The sequence below is a fragment of the Misgurnus anguillicaudatus genome, chromosome 7 (genome assembly GCF_027580225.2).
Source record: "Misgurnus anguillicaudatus chromosome 7, ASM2758022v2, whole genome shotgun sequence".
Taxonomy (NCBI): Eukaryota; Metazoa; Chordata; class Actinopteri; order Cypriniformes; family Cobitidae; genus Misgurnus; species Misgurnus anguillicaudatus.
In genome coordinates this window covers 9,575,882-9,593,910 of record NC_073343.2, presented here as the reverse complement: position 1 = coordinate 9,593,910, position 18,029 = coordinate 9,575,882, and the positions used below count along the sequence as shown (strand labels likewise).

The 18,029-nt window shown below is 38.2% G+C and overlaps 1 protein-coding gene across 8 annotated transcripts in view; it reads right to left on the bottom strand.

The window, feature by feature from the left end:
- Positions 1 to 18,029, bottom strand: part of rasgrp3 (RAS guanyl releasing protein 3 (calcium and DAG-regulated)) — a 45,317-nt gene that overhangs the window by 4,898 nt on the left and 22,390 nt on the right. For all 8 annotated transcript variants that reach the window (XM_055172219.2, XM_055172218.2, XM_055172223.2 and 5 more), the window contains 12 exons: positions 17,511 to 17,642; positions 16,646 to 16,793; positions 16,105 to 16,278; positions 11,343 to 11,459; positions 10,822 to 11,097; positions 9,446 to 9,526; positions 9,116 to 9,229; positions 8,847 to 8,962; positions 5,212 to 5,359; positions 2,272 to 2,308; positions 1,693 to 1,842; positions 1,176 to 1,561 (listed from right to left, as the gene is read on the bottom strand). In XM_055172219.2, the coding sequence (XP_055028194.2) occupies positions 1,176 to 1,561; positions 1,693 to 1,842; positions 2,272 to 2,308; positions 5,212 to 5,359; positions 8,847 to 8,962; positions 9,116 to 9,229; positions 9,446 to 9,526; positions 10,822 to 11,097; positions 11,343 to 11,459; positions 16,105 to 16,278; positions 16,646 to 16,793; positions 17,511 to 17,642 (1,879 nt within the window). The remainder of the gene's footprint in view (positions 1 to 1,175; positions 1,562 to 1,692; positions 1,843 to 2,271; positions 2,309 to 5,211; positions 5,360 to 8,846; positions 8,963 to 9,115; positions 9,230 to 9,445; positions 9,527 to 10,821; positions 11,098 to 11,342; positions 11,460 to 16,104; positions 16,279 to 16,645; positions 16,794 to 17,510; positions 17,643 to 18,029) is intronic.

The following is an 18,029-nucleotide window of genomic DNA, read 5'->3' as shown; positions in this document are numbered from 1 at the left end:
CACCACTTTAAGTAATCTTGTACTCATCTTTCATACAAATATGGGCTCAAATGTATTACAAGTGTTACCTAAATACATTTAAAATTTACATTTTGGCCTTATTTCATATTAATGTACTAAAGAACAAAAAAATAGGCTTGTAGGATGAATTAATAGGTGTGTACGACTTCATGAGGCGCTGCAAGAAACGACAAGTGGATGACGTCAGAGTAACGCGAGAGCGATTTGAAATCAGCCTCCTCCGCAAGATTTCTCGCGGTACTCTGACGCTGATGGCGCTGCGTAAAGTTGAGCACACTTTAAAAAAGCAGCTGAACTCGACAGTGAACTGCGCCTCGTCCATTAATTGTATATTAGCAGGACAATTTATCTCCTACTTCTCAGCATGAGAAATACAAAGTGTGGCGTGTGAGCGTGTGAACTGACTGAAATGCGTGTGTGTCAAGGTGAATGCGTGAGACTTGAGAGCCCCGATTAGATGTATTTCCACTCACATACCTAACAACTGCTGAACAACGCCGACGCACAGTCCTCGTCTTTTCCACCACTCTTTCGCCTGTACTACTGTAACTGACTGGAAAACTGAAGTTTTGCCAAACTTGCGATCAAAGAGGCTGGCGGAGCGTCTAACTCTTGTGGAACACCACTTGCCATCCTCGCTATCTCTGCTCACTAACTGACTGGACCGGCGTCGACCTGACAAAAAACTGCAGAGTGCCAGAATGTAGACGGGCTCTAATTCATGCACCGAACCGTGACCCCCGTACCGATTCGGTTCGAAACGAATACATGTACCGTTCCACCCCTACTTTGTAGGTGTGTGCAAAAATGTGCCGTTTTTGGGTGTGTCCTTTAACATGCAAATGAGCTGATCTCTGCACTAAATGGCAGTGGCGTGGTTGAATAGTGTAGATCAAGGGGCGGTATTATCCCCTTCTGACATCACCAGGGGAGCCAAATTTCAATGACCTATTTTTTCACATGCTTGTGTAGAATGGTTTACCAAAACTAAGTTACTGGGTTGATCGTATTCACATTTTCTAGATTGATAAAAGCCTTTATAGCACTTAAACATGGAAAAAGTAAAATATTCATGGTATGTCCCCTTTAATGCTATGTATCGAATCGTTTCTTTTTTTAACAATTCAAACAAGTGCCTTAATGTTTAAACATACCTCAGACGTTCCAGTTTTGTCCTTATGCTGTTCTGTGAGTCCGTTCTGCTGTGACACTTCGCTCTGCTCCTGTGACTCCCGACGAGTGCGATTCGTTCCTGAAATCTGTGTGTCGTTCTCCCAGCGGGCAAAGCCTTTACTCTTGGATGGTTTGCGGTGTGGTCTGTACCTCATCTTGGGGAAGGTGTGTGACCCCCCGTCAGCCACGGCAGCCCAGCCGTTCTCAGGCCACAGCGGTTCCGTCTGCGTGGCCTGACTGGTGGTGGCTCTCTGCAGCCTTACTGAGATCCGCTGGGCTGAACCCGTCATCAGTGTGATGGATTTTCCCTCCAGATCAGAGCTCGATGATGGTGACAGAGTAGGGAACGTAAACACCTCATCGTCATCTGTGAAACGGCACAAATGGAGAATGTTAGCGATGAGGAATAATAGTGTCACTGTACTTGTAACATGTTTGAAAGCATCGTAAGTTGCCAAAATGCATACTGTAAATGTTGCCACAATACTGAGCGTTCACCTTTACAGGTGGGCAGGGTGGGGCTGCTGGGTAAAGAGCTATGGGTGAGTGTTCCTGGTGACACGCTGCCCAGTGAGGTGGACCGAGGGAGACGGCGACAGGCTAAAACCAGCAGCTCACGACACTGTTTGTGACAGTTCACCCCGCAGTCTGAAACCAAAATGGAGCTACTTGAACATCAATAGATTTACATATGCACCTATTTACATACCACAAACATTTAACCCTATCACTAAAAAGCTTTTTGAAAGAAAAAATAAATTTATATCTTATTAGCACACACTTCTACTTTAGTTTTTTATACTGACCTAATCATAGGTCCCCTAACCACACCACCTTGCTGACTCATTTTTATTGGAATTTTTACAGTTCAGTTAAAACATGTTTCATATGTCACAATTAGTTTAGAAATAAGGCATTTTTCTCTTCTTGTGCATATGGGTAATCCCACACTGCATACATGAGGTTTCAGATTTAAAATCAGATTTAGTTTCTGATAAACAGGATGTTTCATAAACCAACATCTAACTAAACAGAGAGAAACATGCAAATCAAATTCTGCTCATAGTCATTTATTACCTTTGCACTTATATCCTTGTTTGATTATCCCCCAGAGCTGGACCACAGGGTACAGAGGAACCACATGAAGAGAAAAAAATAGGAGATTTGGAAATATGAGTAAATATGAATTGGAGATTCATGCTGTATTTGACTATTTTCTGTCTACAGACCATGTGCAATAAACAGGATACTTCCACACGTTGCACCCTTCCTGTGCAATACAGGGTGAGAACGTGGATCTGTGTGCGTTTTTGTGAGCATTTGTGTGTATCTGAAAGTCTGTTTGAAAGAACGTGCGTGTAAACTCAGCGGATTCCTGTCTAACCATCTGTGTAAATACAGAACACACTACACTGCATGCTGTTGTGTACTGTATACACGGTCACTATACGGTGCTTCTGCTCTATTATTGTACTGCATTAATACTGTACAGTACATCCTACAGTATACTAACAGGAAATGCAATGCATTTACTATGATATGACTGCATATTGCGTACATATGTGGAAATCCAGGCTAATATTCCGAGCTCTGAGCCTCCCCTTGGACTGCACGCTGAATATGCTTTATCTCATTCCCTATTGATTACATGTTAATGCAAACTCGTGAAATGGACAAACTGTTTAAAGGAAAACACCACTGTTTTTCAATATTTCACAATGTTCTTACCTCAACTTAGACGGATTAATACATACCTATCTTTTTTCAATGTGTGCACTTTTAATCTTTGTACAGCGCATCGTGAATGTGTTAGCATTTAGCCCAGCCCCATTCATTCCTATGGCTCCAAACAGGGATGAATTTAGGATCAACCAAACACTTCCATGTTTTCCCTATTTAAAGACTGTTACATGAGTAGTTACACGAGTAAGTATGGTGGCACAAAATAAAACTTTTGTGTTGGAATGAATGAGGCTAGGCTAAATGCCAACACATTCAATAAACGCTGCACAAAGATTAAAAGTGCATGCACCGAAAAAGTATGCATTAATTCATCCAAGTTGAGATAAGAACATAGCAAAACACTGAAAAACGGTGGTGTTTTCCTTAAAAGCAACACTAAAGAGTTTTTTTACCTTAAAATAACGTTTCCAAAAAAAAGTTTCATTCGTTCATCCAATCGAAACAGTGTGAACAGCACTTTCACATTCGCTTTGCAGCCCTCTATCGGCCAAAACCAACTGTTGAGTTGCGGTCCTGTAGTTCGAATGAAAACTACAAAAACTTGCTTTTTGGCAGACCTACAATCCAATCAGAGCCAGCTATGCTGCAGTATTTACGACAGTGGTAATGGACAATTCCGCTTCTAACCTGTAGGGGGAGCAAAGAGCAAAAACTCTTTAGTGTTGCTTTAAGGGGCTGATCACACCATACGCGTTTATGGCAGTTGCAGGCGCCTTTTTTGAACGTTTTTTTATGGGCAGTAAGCATTATGCACGGTGTTTATGTGCGCCAAACGCCTTGCGTTTTTTTGCCTTTTGAAGAAGCACTGAGAGCGGAAAAGCACCCAACGTCATTCGCGTCTTTCATTGTCCAATCGAATTAGGGGAGAGGCGGGTCTTTTGTTGTGGTGACAGAAGTTTGCATTTGTTTGAAACAACCGGACTCCACTCACTGTCTCCTGCGTGTTTATCATAGATGTGTTCGTGACGTCATCCATAGGTTTCTGAAGATCGCTTTTGAAGCTCAAAGTAGGCGGTGTCTTCAGTCGCCATCTTGGCCGCACGTCACCGCGCATCACTCGTGGATACCCAAACATGGGTAAAGAGGTGGGACATGGGTGAAGCTGAGGTGACTGGTTGCTGGTTGCTAGGTCGACTTCAGTGACAGCAGTGGCTGTTCAACCGTCACTCAAGTGGCCACGCCCTTAATTTTGCAGAACTTTAAGGCTTAATATAATTTAAACGGATGAGTTAGAAAAAAATTCACCCCCCTCACAGTCGTCATAAAGGCCAAAATTAGCTATACAGACAAAAAACACTTTTTGTACCAGGCTGTAAACATATTATTTTCTACTGTAAACATGGGGGTCTATGGGAATTGACTCCTTTTTGGAGCCTGCCTCTAGCGGCCAGTCAATGAAATGCAGTTTCAATCACTTCCGTATTGGCTTCATCAGAGAGATCAGAAGGTCGCCCCTCAGTGTTTGTGCACCTCTCACCTTCGATCAAGGTCAGGGCAAGCGTCCTCTTTTTAAAGTGACAGCTTATATGACAGTTAACAGCAAAAGAGCGCTCAGGCTTTAATATTTGACTGACAGGACAGCCGCACCGCACTGCTCTTTTTAAAAGTGACCCAAAAAGGCATTGCAGCTCACCTTAACTGTTTAAAACGCGTTTGGTGTGATTAGCCCCCTACATTGCGTTTCGTACCTACGTAGCTTCTCAGCGCGTTTCGAAATTGAGGTTGGTTGCAATTCGCAATCTCACCACTAGATGACACTAAAAACATACTTAACCTTTAAAGATATTTAGGTTATATTTTATACATTATGTATTATGATTTTATAGCTCAAAAAAGTTTATGTGTATAACTCAAAAGGTTACGTGTTTTTTATCCCGGGGGAACAAACATAATGATAAAATGTAGAGCTTGTAATAACTGTAAGTCCCTTTGGATAATAAGGATGTCTGCCAAGTGCATAAATGTCTACTTAAATGTTCAGAGGTGTCATACACACTAATTTGTCTGATGTTTAAACTCAGGAGACTGTGTTCTCAGGAGAAACTTTTCACGGTGGTTAGATTTAACCTTTAAACACCGTCTGCATAGTTCAGTGCTGTTGTGGTAAGCTCCTGCTCTCTTGTTTGTGCACACATACAGCGGAGTCTTAAACCTTTGAACTGGTGTATACCCATTGCACAGTCCACATCTGCAAAGTCCACATCCTCCATAATTCATAGTACTGATGTGGAGAAAAACTAGTTTGTTTCTGAGACAAATAAAAGCTGAACTCACAAATCCTGCACAATGTTCACAGAAAGTTGGTTTCAGGTAGGTCATCTCCTGGAAGTTGTGAATAAATCCAGGTCCCATCTTACACTGCAGCAAGGGGTTGGCACGTAGGAAATACGCCATCATTTCATCCTTACTAATCAATCCATCCCTGAACAAAGAAAATAAGAGAGCTATTGAAAGTCCAGCAAACCCAAATAAATCCAAGATTCATGTCAAACAACGATTAGTTAGTACTGTAGCATAATGAAGCCTCCAGCAGTGTGCAAGTGTGCCATTGCTTGAGAACATGTTAGGAGTTCATCCTGTGTCATGGCAGGCTTGATGTCTCAATAAAACCGCTAGCGAGTGAGAAAACAGAAGCCCAGGAGAGATGCATGCACTCACGCATTACTAATGCGGTTTGAGAGCTGCGCTGCACAGGCGAACCTCAGAGGACACCAGGGGAATTTCTGAGTGTAAGATGTAACATTTGCGACTGTGAGCCTGTGCATATTTGATAATGTGTGTCCTTCACAGGGAATCATTTTAACCTTTTAACATTTCTGCAGGTCACCCACACTGAGCATCTGCATGCCCTGAAGTAACTGAAGCTAACATGTGTTGCGGTGTAAATTATAAGAACTAACACATACAGAACCCACAAAGGCACTTTAATGTTTTAATAAAGATGACTGGATGGTTGTGCGTTATGTAACAAGATATGAAACTAAAGCGCACAGTATGTTTCTAGAAAACACACAATAATTAAATGCACACTGTAAAGATGCTTAGGATAAAAGTGTGTGCTTAATGCATAAGCATTTATGATCATGACACCATTTGGTCATTGCAAAAATAGAGAAAACCCTACTGAAAAGACCAGCTAAAACCAGCCTAAGCCTAAGCTGGTCTTTCAGCCTGGTTTTATCTTTTGCTGGTTTTAGCTGGTCTTTTCAGTAGGGAAATGTTTGTAGTAAGTTTCAATTAGACCAGTGGTTCTCAATCTGGGGGGTGGGCCCTTTGGATGGCGGGTAATGGTGCCAGGGGGGGCCCCAGTTTTATGACATTTTATTAAATACATTAATCATAAATTATGTGAAATTAAACCTCAGAAAAATAAGGCTACTAAACAACATAACTATATTGTATCATTCAACATGTTTGTTTAAGTTGGAAATTTTCTTTTGGGGGTGCACCCTACACAAGGGGGGCATGCCAAAAAGTATTAAAACCACTGATTTACAATATTTGCAAATACCACTTAGTTATTATGGGAACATTGTAAGTGTCACTGAGTGTCCAAATACTGGGTGCCATTCTAAATAAATGCAATATGTATAATAATAAATGCAATATATGACCCTGGACCACAAACCAGTGATGTAGCAGGGTCGTTTGTTCCATATGCTATTAAGGTGCTTAGTTTAAATAGGAAGATGTAGTATTTATAATTTTTTGGCCTTTCACAATGTGCTATTAATGCTGTGTATGTGTTTGTCTTGTATGTGGTGTTATCATGCTGCAGAACAAATTGCCCCTACGGGGGACAATAACATTTTTTACAATTACAATTATATTTGTATGGATAGCCAAAAAAAAAAATTGCATGGGTGAAAACTATAGATTGGATTTTTGTGTGCTAAAAATCATTAGGAAATAAAGTACGGAACATGTTCCATGATATTGTAAATTTCCTACCGTAAATATATCAAAATGTATTTATCATTAGTAATATGTGTTGCTAAGGACTTTTTGGTAACGCTTTACTTGAAAGGGTGTTCATAAGACTGACATGACACCTTCATAATCATGATTTTATGCATGTTTATTATGACAACTGTCATTAACTGTCATTTGTTCAATTATGTCATTTTTAATGCAAACAACCATGTATTAACCAATACATTATAACTTGTCATGACAACTTGACATTACCAAGACAAAAAAACTGACCACTTTTGACCTGTGATACAAATTGAATTTGTCATTAAAATGTCATTAAGTATTAATACTCTGTCAAATACCATATTTTCCGGACTATAAGTCACACTTTTTTTCATAGTTTGGCTGGTCCTGCGACTTATAGTCAAGTGCGACTTATATACCAAAATTAACATGAACCAATATAAAACATTAATGTCTATAGCCACCAGAGGGCGTTTTATGCTCATCTTCTAGCCCACCCCTGAAAAAATTAACTGAAAACAATTGAAACTGTAAACTTAAAGACAACTGAGAAAGATTTAACAAAATGACCCCAAAAAGAAAATCCTAATCTGCAGATAATTTTCTAAATAAATGCGACTTATAGTCCAGTGTGACTTATATATGTTTTTTTCCTCTTCATGGTGCATTTTTTGACTAATGCGACGTATACTCCGGAGTGACTTATAGTCCGAAAAATACGGTAGTTTTATAACAGCGTCATGATTATTTTTCTTGACCTCAACTACAGTGGTACAAATACAATTTGTCATTAAAATGTCATTAAGTGTTAATACTTAAATAGTTTTAGAACATCATAAATATTCAGTTTCCTCCATGTGTTTAAGAAATAAAATCAGTCATCCAATAATAATAATAATAATTATTAAAATTGATAAAATTATATTTTATTGAATTTGGAGACCGATTCACCTAAAATTAAATGAAAACAGTAAAATAATGGTGTAAGCCATGCAGCGTTGGGTCCATATCACTGAAAAAAAGTTATTTAAATTAATGAAATGTTTTGTTAGTTTTTTCTTCTATGTCAGAAAATATCAGAACCCCTGTGTAAAGAAGCACCAGTTCTGGTAGTTGTCAGTTTTTTATGTATTGGGCACATACATAAAGTTAAATATAATCTTTTGACATGTCTGTTGCATTTTGTTAAGGTATTTAAAATTGTTTGACAGAGTATTAACACTTAATGACATTTAAATGACAGCTAGGTTGTTTCTTAAGTGTGATTATTCTGCTATTTGTCATGTTTATGACAGATTTATGACAAGTTATGATGTATTGGTTTACGTAAATTTTTCATAACAAAGACATTTCAAACAATGTCATCTTTGCATCAAAATGACAACTTTAGTGACAAATAACACTTAATGACATTTCTCATAAAATATCCTTCATGTTCAGGACACGCGTCATACCATGATTATGAAGGTGTCATGTCAGTCTAATGAAGACCCCTTTAAGTAAAGTGTTACAGACTTTTTTTCTCAATATTCTGAGTTTTTTGCACCCTCAGATTAAAGATTTTTAAACAGTTGAATCCTGGCCAAATATTATCCTATCCTAAAAAACATAAATCAATTGAAATCTTATGACTATGGGTCAAATGTGAGTATAGTATAGGAAAGTGGTCAGATTTACTTTGCTAGCATAATGCTTTTTATTAATATACAAAAACATACATTACTGCTGTGCTATACTCCAGTGATAAAAGGTTTTTACATATTTAAGAAACCTCTTTGAGGAAAAAATTCCAGACAAGCAGATTATTTTTACCCAAAAAATTGGTCCCTTTAAACATCACCAGGCAGAACACAATCTCTGCACAGACTCCACACAGACTGAGAGCCAAGAAACACCATTCGCAGTTCGGCACTACAGGGGTCTTTCACAGAAAATCACACTTTTCGTTTGTATGTGTATTTCCTACTTACTGATCTTTATCAAGCACACAGAAGGAATCCAAGAATGGGAAATTTGCAGCAATGCTCTCGAAATCTTCCTGAGATATGTATCCATCGTGATCGTGGTCATAGTTACGAAACACAGACTTTACATGCAATAAAAAACAGTGATTACATTTAGTGACTGTACAACATTGGTCAAAGACTAAACCTAGGTTTCATGTTTTTTGGATACATTCAATATCAAAGGCATCTAACATAAAATGTGAAACCTGGATAAAAGAAGTGAAATATCTTACATCAACGACCTTCCTGATATGTTTGTTGACCACAGAAGGATCTGGTTTTGTGGTGACCCCAGAAGCCCAATCCAGTGGAGCCAGAGGTTTGTTGGGGGTTGTGGGTGATGTGGGCTGCAGAATGATACAAAATGATTGTTGATTTTATGAATTACTCTGGTCTGTACTGAATTTTACAAACATGTAAGTAGTCAGTAAGCTTTACAGGGTGATAGCCTAAAATATTTGTGATTCAAAATTTTTTTTTTATACCATTACAAGAAATATCCCCAGTATAAGACAGGGGATTTTTGTGGTCATATGAGCACATGGGCCAATCTGTCTTCTTACCTGGGATTTGGGGTTACGTGGTTCTCGGAGCAGCGATAGCTCATAAATTTCGTCTTCTGTGTAGTATAGGTCCAAGGAGAGCTTTAGCCGAACAGAAATACAATTAAAATCATGCATATAAATTCATTTGTTAAAGGGGCACTACACTTTTTTGCATATATGCTCATTTACCAGCTCCCCTAGATTTGATTTTTAACATTTTGTAATCCATTCAGCCAATCTCTGGGTCTGGCGGTATCTCTTTTAGCATAGCTTAGCATAATCCATTGAATCTGATTAGACCGTTTAGCATCACTTTTAACAATAAACAAAGAGTTTCGATATTTTTTCTTTTAAAAACTTTTCTGTAGTAACATCGTGTACTAAGACCGACGGTTTTCTAGGCTAATATGGCTAGGAACTATACTCTCATTCTGGCGTAATAATCAAGGACTTTGATGCCATAATAATCAAGGACATGGCTGCAGGAGGCGCAATAATATTAAGCAGCGCCTGAAAATAGTCCCTCTGGTAACTTACAATAGTAGAGGACTACTTTCGGGCACTGTGTAATATCATAGCGCCTCCTACAGCCATGTTACGGCAGCAAAGTCCCTGATTATTACGGCAGAATTAAGGGGATCGCACACCGATCTAAAAAAAATCTAAAAAAATCGAACACATTGTTTTCTATGAGTATATACGCACACTGGCGCCGACAGGTGGCGCCTGTCCACGCCGCCCAGCTGTGACTCAGGAAGTTGTTCAAATCCCTGTCGCGCCACACAGCGCCACTCACACAGTTTAACATTAAATAACATCATATTTGTCCCAAATCATTAACGACTAACATTGGCTGCTAACGTATATTTTGCATTTTGAAGTAGACGCTATCTGACGAAGCTCGCGCTATTTAATATACACTTCCGGTTCACAATACCTCCGAGTTCTCCTAGGCGCGACGCGGCGCTGCGCGGCGCTGAGCTGCGCGGCCGGTGTGCGATCCCCTTTAGAGTATAGTCCTAGCCATATCGGCTAGATTCAATGGAAAATCACAACTTTTCATTTTCCGTCGGTCTTAGTACACGGTGTAACTACAGAAGAGTCAAGTTTTAAATAGGAAAAATATCAAAACTCTTTGGTTATTTTTCAGTGCAATGCTAAATGGTCTAATCAGATTCAATGGATTATGCTAAGCTATGCTAAAATTGGTACCGACAGACCCGGAGATCGGGTGAATGGATTCCAAAACGATAAAAATCAAATGTTTAACTCTATTAGAGCTGGAAAATGAGCATATTTTCAAAAAATTGGAGTGTCCCTTTAAATTCACCACCCCAATAATTGGCCCCAAAACTAATTTGATTCCAGATCATAGACGTGTCAGTAGAACTCACAGTGAGAAGGTAAATCAGGTCCATATTGGGCTCCACCTGAGACACGGCGCTCTGGAGAGACACCAGCTCATTAAAGGTGAGATAGAGCTGTTGCATCTTCACAATGTTAACTTTCCCGTCCTCTACCCAGTCGGGGAAGACCACGTGCACTGCGATCAGGTCCTTCAGGTGAACGCCCAGTATAGGGATCTTAAACCCTTCACATTCACCGAACGCTTTGCGGTAAGCACAGTAATTACCGTTAGATGAAACCAGCTCTGTCATTTCATTCCATATCTGTTAATAGCGTGAAAAACGACAGTTTTTGAAATTAATCAACTAAGTACACATTCTAGACATTACGTTCATTTTTTTATGTATTAGTGTGTCTTTCATACATGATTGTGTTTGATAATCTAAAATTACTCATAAGGTTAACTCTCCATGAATGCTACGGTTTCTCAATAGTGGGAATAGGTGTGATTGGATCATATTAGTGTCGTGAGTAAACTAAACAGCTGTATTCGCAGTCAGGGCTGCACCTTGGTGACTTCTGGGCTGAGGTGAGAATGAGTTTCCTTCAGACGGGAAATAGAGCTGTGACTCAGACCTCCAACCACAGCCATAAGAGTGTTAAAGTTCTGCAGGTGGAGCAGTTTCTGAAAAAAAAGAAAGAAATAAAGTAGACAGACAGATTTCCATTAGTCCACATAGAATTTAAGGCTTTTTATGTGTAGCATAATTACACCAAGTGCTGCTCGCACAAAAGCACATCTTTCCTTTATAACTGGAGCTCTAGCAACTCAACACTTAACATCTTTTAGCTGACACGGATTGTGCCCGACAGATACTAAAAGCACAGGCTTTGTACTGAGGGATGCCTGGGTGCTCTTTACAATAGAGGTGTTTTTATACACCCCCAGCGGCGTGAGATCAGGCAGGCGGCTCCCTCGCACTCTTTCCATGGCAAATATTAACATATCAAAGGGTCTGGAAATGTCATCTTACTGCTTTCACAGCGGAGTGATAGAAACTGGTTTGCTGGGTGAAGGGTCTCGCATTTGCGTATTCAACGGTACAGTTAGTCGATTAGACTGACTGTCCCTTCAGCTTTTAATGCGCTACACATGAACTTTCATTTTTTGTTATTTAATCCTGGCCTCTACCATGTGTTTTTGCATTTCCTGTACTTTGATTTGCTTTAGCATGCTTTAATTTCTACCCTTGTGCTATATAATTAAACTAATTTGTTTAGGAATATTATAATCCTTTACAGTTACGTTTTTTAACAAATAGCTCAATCAAATGTGAAAAATCATCTCATGCTGTCCCAGATGACTTCCTTTCTTCAGTTGAACACAAAACTAATTTTATATTAAAATGCCACCAACTTATGTTCTTATACGGGGCTCAGCATGGAATTTCATTGGTTCTAATGTGTCTTGTAACGAAACATAGATCACAAGACATGCTAAAACCAATGAGATTTAAAGTTGAATTTACACTAAATTGTAAATCTGCAAGTTTTCATAAATACACAGCATATGTTTTGAACATTACTTATATAGCAGATTTTTACAATGTTGCATTGTTTCCAAGCAAATTTACATGAAAAGAAATCACAGAAAATTGGAGAATTATAAATATATAAAATAGAATAGATGGTATTATTGCAAATATTATTGTCCTCATCGATTAATTATAATTTATTAAAACGGTATACTTCCTTTGACAATGAGACGGTTAGTCAATTAAGATGATAAATGACTGGCGTCATATTAAAGTAGACATGCCTTTCCATCTGACAAAACACTTTAAAAAGAATTACATCTTACCGGGAGTTTAAAGGAATATTCAATTTTCTTAAAAGTAAAATCCAGATAATTTACTCACCACCATGTCATCCAAAATGTTGATGTCTTTCTTTGCTCAGTCGAGAAGAAATTATGTTTTTTGAGGAAAACATTGCAGGATTTTTCTCATTTTAATGGACTTTAATAGACACCAACAATTAACACTTAACTCAACACGTAACAGTTTTTTCAACAGAGTTTCAAAGGACTATAAACCATCCCAAACGAGGCATAAGGGTCTTATCTAGCAAAACGATTGTCATTTTTGACAAGAAAAATAACAAATATACACTTTTAAAGCACAACTTCTCGTCTAGGTCTGGTCCAGCGCGACCTAACGTAAATGCGTAGTGACGTAGGGAGGTCACGTGTTACATATATAAAACGCACATTTGCGGACCATTGTAAACAATAAACTGACACAAAGACATTAATTACTATCAGTTGACATTCAACAACGTAGGAACGGTCCTCTTTCAACCACTTGTAAACACTGGGGCGGAGTTTCGCGTTCATCTTCTGTGACCTCTTGACGTCATGACGTATTGCGTGGGGTCACGAAGTTGTGCTTTAAAAGTGTGTATTTGTTATTTTTTTGTCAAAAATGCCAATCGTTTTGCTAGATAAGACCCTTATGCCTCGTTTAGGATTGTTTATAGTCCTTTGAAACTCCGTTAAAAAAAACTGTTACGTGTTGAGTTAAGTGTTAATTGTTGGTGTCTATTAAAGTCCATTAAAATGAGAAAAATTCTGCAATGTTTTCCTCAAAAAACATAATTTCTTCTCGACTGAGCAAAGAAAGACATCAACATTTTGGATGACATCGTGGTGAGTAAATTATTTGGATTTTTCTTTTAAGAAAATGGAATATTCCTTTAACATTACATAAAGAACTTATACAAATTTTAGGGGTGCACCGATAAATGCCGATGTACACTAATAATACGTGGCCGATTCAGAATCGCACAGCTGATATTATTCACAGCATTTTGATATACTACAAAATTAATTACACAAATTAACTTAAAACTTGTCTTAAAACTACATTTACTTTTTTGCAGTGTATGTGCTTTTGGAGTTTTGCTATGTTGAGCCCCACATAAGATGATAATATGACAGCACTTTAAAAATTTACTACCAGCATTGTTCAAATTTACTACCTTTTGTGTTGTTTCGTGTGGATGAAACCATCAACTAAATTAAACGGGTATAAAAATGTATCAGATGAATATTTTTTCAAATTTTTTAATTTACATAGATCTGTTAATCAACCTCAGAACTGATCAAAACTACCAAATCTTCACAAAAATTCCATAATTTTAATTATACAACAGTTCTTTCTGGTTCTCGAATCTGATTGGCTAAGAGCTATGCGATATTGTGCTGATAACGGCACTGTAACAGCTTCACCTTTCATATCATTCCGCCACCTAGTGAATGGAGGTCCTAAGCAGGCTCATCTCTGAATGGAAAAACACAGACGCGCTGTTTTGAATCACTCTCCATGTGTCTCATTAGTTTACTAGCTCATAAATCAGTCCGTGAATCCCAAATCGGAAGTTATTATTCCGTCAAAAAAGATCAGCGCTCTTTGATGTTACGTTAAAGTTAATGGGAGAAATGTCTTGTCACATCGTGTGGACGATTAACACTGGGAAAGAGGAATATAAACACTTGTTTTTTTCTGGAGCTATCTCTCTTATCAGAACGCGAAAACATCGTGGAACTGCAGGTAAGCACTGCAGCTTTTAATGTGGACATTGATCATTTACTTTATCGTGACATGACTATTTAAACATGTTATGAGATATCGCCACTGATATATTTATAAGCAGCATGCAAAACCATCTCTCTGACACTTATAAAAAAAACTTTTTATATAGTACTGACAAGAACAAAGTTTAATAATAATAATCAAGTGTTCGTATCGCGTTAAGAATAAATGAGAAAGCAATAGTAACGTTATACAAGTATAGTTTTATTCACTTTTACCTCGCGCCAAAACAATAACAACACAAAAGAAACTAAATATGAATTAAAAAAACAAGTAATAGTTTGATCATGACACCAAATACTGCTGATTTGATCTAATTTTGATGATCATAAACAAACAAGGCCAGCATGAGAGCCAGGGAATCCCTGTCAGAGGTGTAGCCCAGAGAGGGCGGTGGTCAGCGGGGCGAGTGAACACTGATGTCCGCTCATGCTTTGGTTTTCATACGTACCGAATCTCACTAAGCAAACGTTCAAACAGACGCTATCTTTACTAATCGACTGCAGATTTAAATATAATACATATACATTCTCGACTGAACTAATCTTAAAACTACACTTTGTGACCAAGAAACGGTATTATAAAGTAACGGCTTTTCCGTCCATTGAGTTGTTATGAGCTTCAAAGCAGCCGAAAGTGTTACCTGTCATTCTGGCCGCCCTCAAATCCGTGGCGGAAGAAGTAGTTCTCAAACAAAGAGGCTTTTAAAATAACTCCGTTGTTGTTTTCTAGTTTTCGTTTTTCAAACGTGTGCCATCGAACTGTTGTATAAAAGCAATATCGCTCTCGGAGTCGTGTGATATAGCTCTATATCATCACGGCTGTGATGGCCTCCGGCACTTGGCCTACGGCCTCGTGCCTCTGGCCTAATCACAGCCGTGATGATATAGAGCTATATCACACTCCTACTCGAGCGATATTGCTTAACTCTTTTATTGCCAAGTTTATTAGTGGTGTCACTGATTTGCGGAAAACACACACACACTATGGTAAACTGGATTTTTTTTTACCTTTTTTACAGCCTTGGGCATGCAAAGATTGGTAACATTGGCTTTGAAGCATTTTTAGTTTTTGTGTAGCATCAGTTTTTATTTTTTCTCCCTCATTTATTGTTAGTGGCTGTTTTTGCCCCATTGACTTCCATTATAACCACATATATTGATTGCAGAGCTATGACACCTTTTTATCATGCATTTTTGAATGTTGGTGTTGTTTCCTTTTGCTAAGAGGTCAAATTTCTCATTTTTACTGTTGATAACCATGTGGCACTATTAATAAAAATTATTAGTTTGTGTTTATATTAGTTTGTGTTTATATAGAGATGGCATCACGGTGTTTAAAATATGAGAGAATTTTCATATTTGGGTGAAATATTCATTTAAAGCTATAGGGACTCAGAAAAACATTGTGCACCATACACATCAAATTAAACGAATAAAGATACTTCAGATGTGTTACCCTGTCTGTGAAAACCCAGCTAAAGTCATATTTTTTAGTAATGATTTCAAAGACTGAAATCATTATTAAGTTAATGACAAAAATCAAACTTGGCTCATAATTAGATTATGAGACTTTCACAGACATGGTCACATATGTGACAGGGTCATGTGTTCTTTTATTTCATCTTTATTTGCACACACAAATAAGAGAACCCCATTTTGGTTAGTTTGAGCCTACCTGAGCAACATGGATGTATTTGTTGATGACCTCGGCTCTGTGTTGAGGAGTGAGTTTGCTGAGCACCATCAGTTGAACCCACTGAGAGATGCCATTAAACAGGGCGATGGAGCGCTCTAATGTGGGGTTATCTACAACACAACCATGAATCACGTAGCTCTGGTAATCTGTGAACTAAGAACACACACACATAATGATTTTTAAAAAAGAAAAGCTGCAAAACAGACAATCGTATGTAATTAACAAAAAAATATTTTTTATGGTTTTTTTTTTTGCTTAAAAATACAAATTTGCAGTAAAAACAACACGGTTTAAAGTGCAGCAGCAAAAGGAAGTTATGCTTACTTAAAAACGTGAACGTTAGCTAAGAATAACAATGCAGAGCAATGGAAAAAGTCAGAAGGCAAAACTGATAAGAGAATCAAAGAGCTTTCTCTATCACAAACACACACAATCTTCAGTGAAGCAAGCCCTCTACAGCTGCAGGCTTTCCCAGGTAAACGAAACACTTTGTTTTTCCATTTCAACTGTGCACACTAACCGATATCCTCCTGATGGACTTGTACTCTAGGAAGGTGAGATGTTCAGCCAGTTCAATGGGTTCCAGGTGATCAAACAGAAGTGATGCTTTGCCCTTCTTCACCTGCTTCTTTCGCTGAGTCAGTTTGCGCATCCAGTCATACGAGGGACTGCAGAGACATACAGGTAGCCAATTAAAGGCAGTGGGAAGTGTATAAAACGCATTAAAAACTTCCTCAATATATTAACCAGATAGTTCTTCTTATAAATTTAAGGAAATATGTTTGGGAAGGGGAATGGTACATTTCCCTTTCAACCTTTACTAATAAACAAAACTTAATTTAGGGTCATCACCTATTTATGTCGAGAGACCTACATGATAGTCATGATCAAGAAATGATCCCAAGCTGTGTTAAAAGGTCCTAATATGTACCGGTACAGATATGGATACATTTGTTGCCAATGTGTGCCTTTAAGCTACTAATATCCACTCTTTGGTTTCAATATATAGCTTTGAGGTACTATAGGTGTACTTTTTGAAAGGGTATCGCCCATGTGACAGCTAGGACCATTTATTTTCTGACCATGTACAATAATCACACATCAAGCACACAGTAAACGCAACATGATAATATGTTAAATGTGTTAATGAGTAATAAAGTAAAGCCAACAGGTGTCTGCAGGCTCTATACAAACACACACACCCATTGTAAATCTGTGATTAGAGCACATGCTCATTTTTCATTTTTAACAAGGTATTTTCATTTAAATCAAAATGGCACTCATGCATAAAATCAAACAGGTCGATTGTAATGACAGTGTAATGATGGGCATGCTGTTAGCAAATCTAAACCTGCGTGCTTCTGAGTAATAACTGCATATCTTACATTGTAGAAATGTCAAGTAGTTTAATGTGCTCATCGCCACCCAGCTGAGCGGCAGCGTCTCTGAATTCTTCTGTGAGGCGGATCAAACCCAGATCCAAGTCAAACTCCGCAGGAAATTCTGCAATCCAGTACCTACATATACACAGAAGAATGTATATTACACCGTTGCAGCTGTTTTGTGGTTTTCTTTATATACAATGTAATGTTTATGTATGCATAAAATCACATAAACGTCGCACACATGTGTGCGATAGGTGCGTAGGAGAGCAGGACTCGAAAGTCCAAATATTGACAAATAGAAAAAGAGAGGTCCCGCACACCATCCACTTGCAAAAGTAGAAATTATTTTATTGCAACGTTTCGATCTCTCGACATTATATGTTTGATGCCTGAAGAAGATCGAGAGATCGAAACGTTGCAATAAAATCATTTCTATTTATGCATACAGACATATACAAAAGTAAATAACAAGTGCTATGAAAATACAGAACCACAATGTTTAATAAATATTAAATGTCA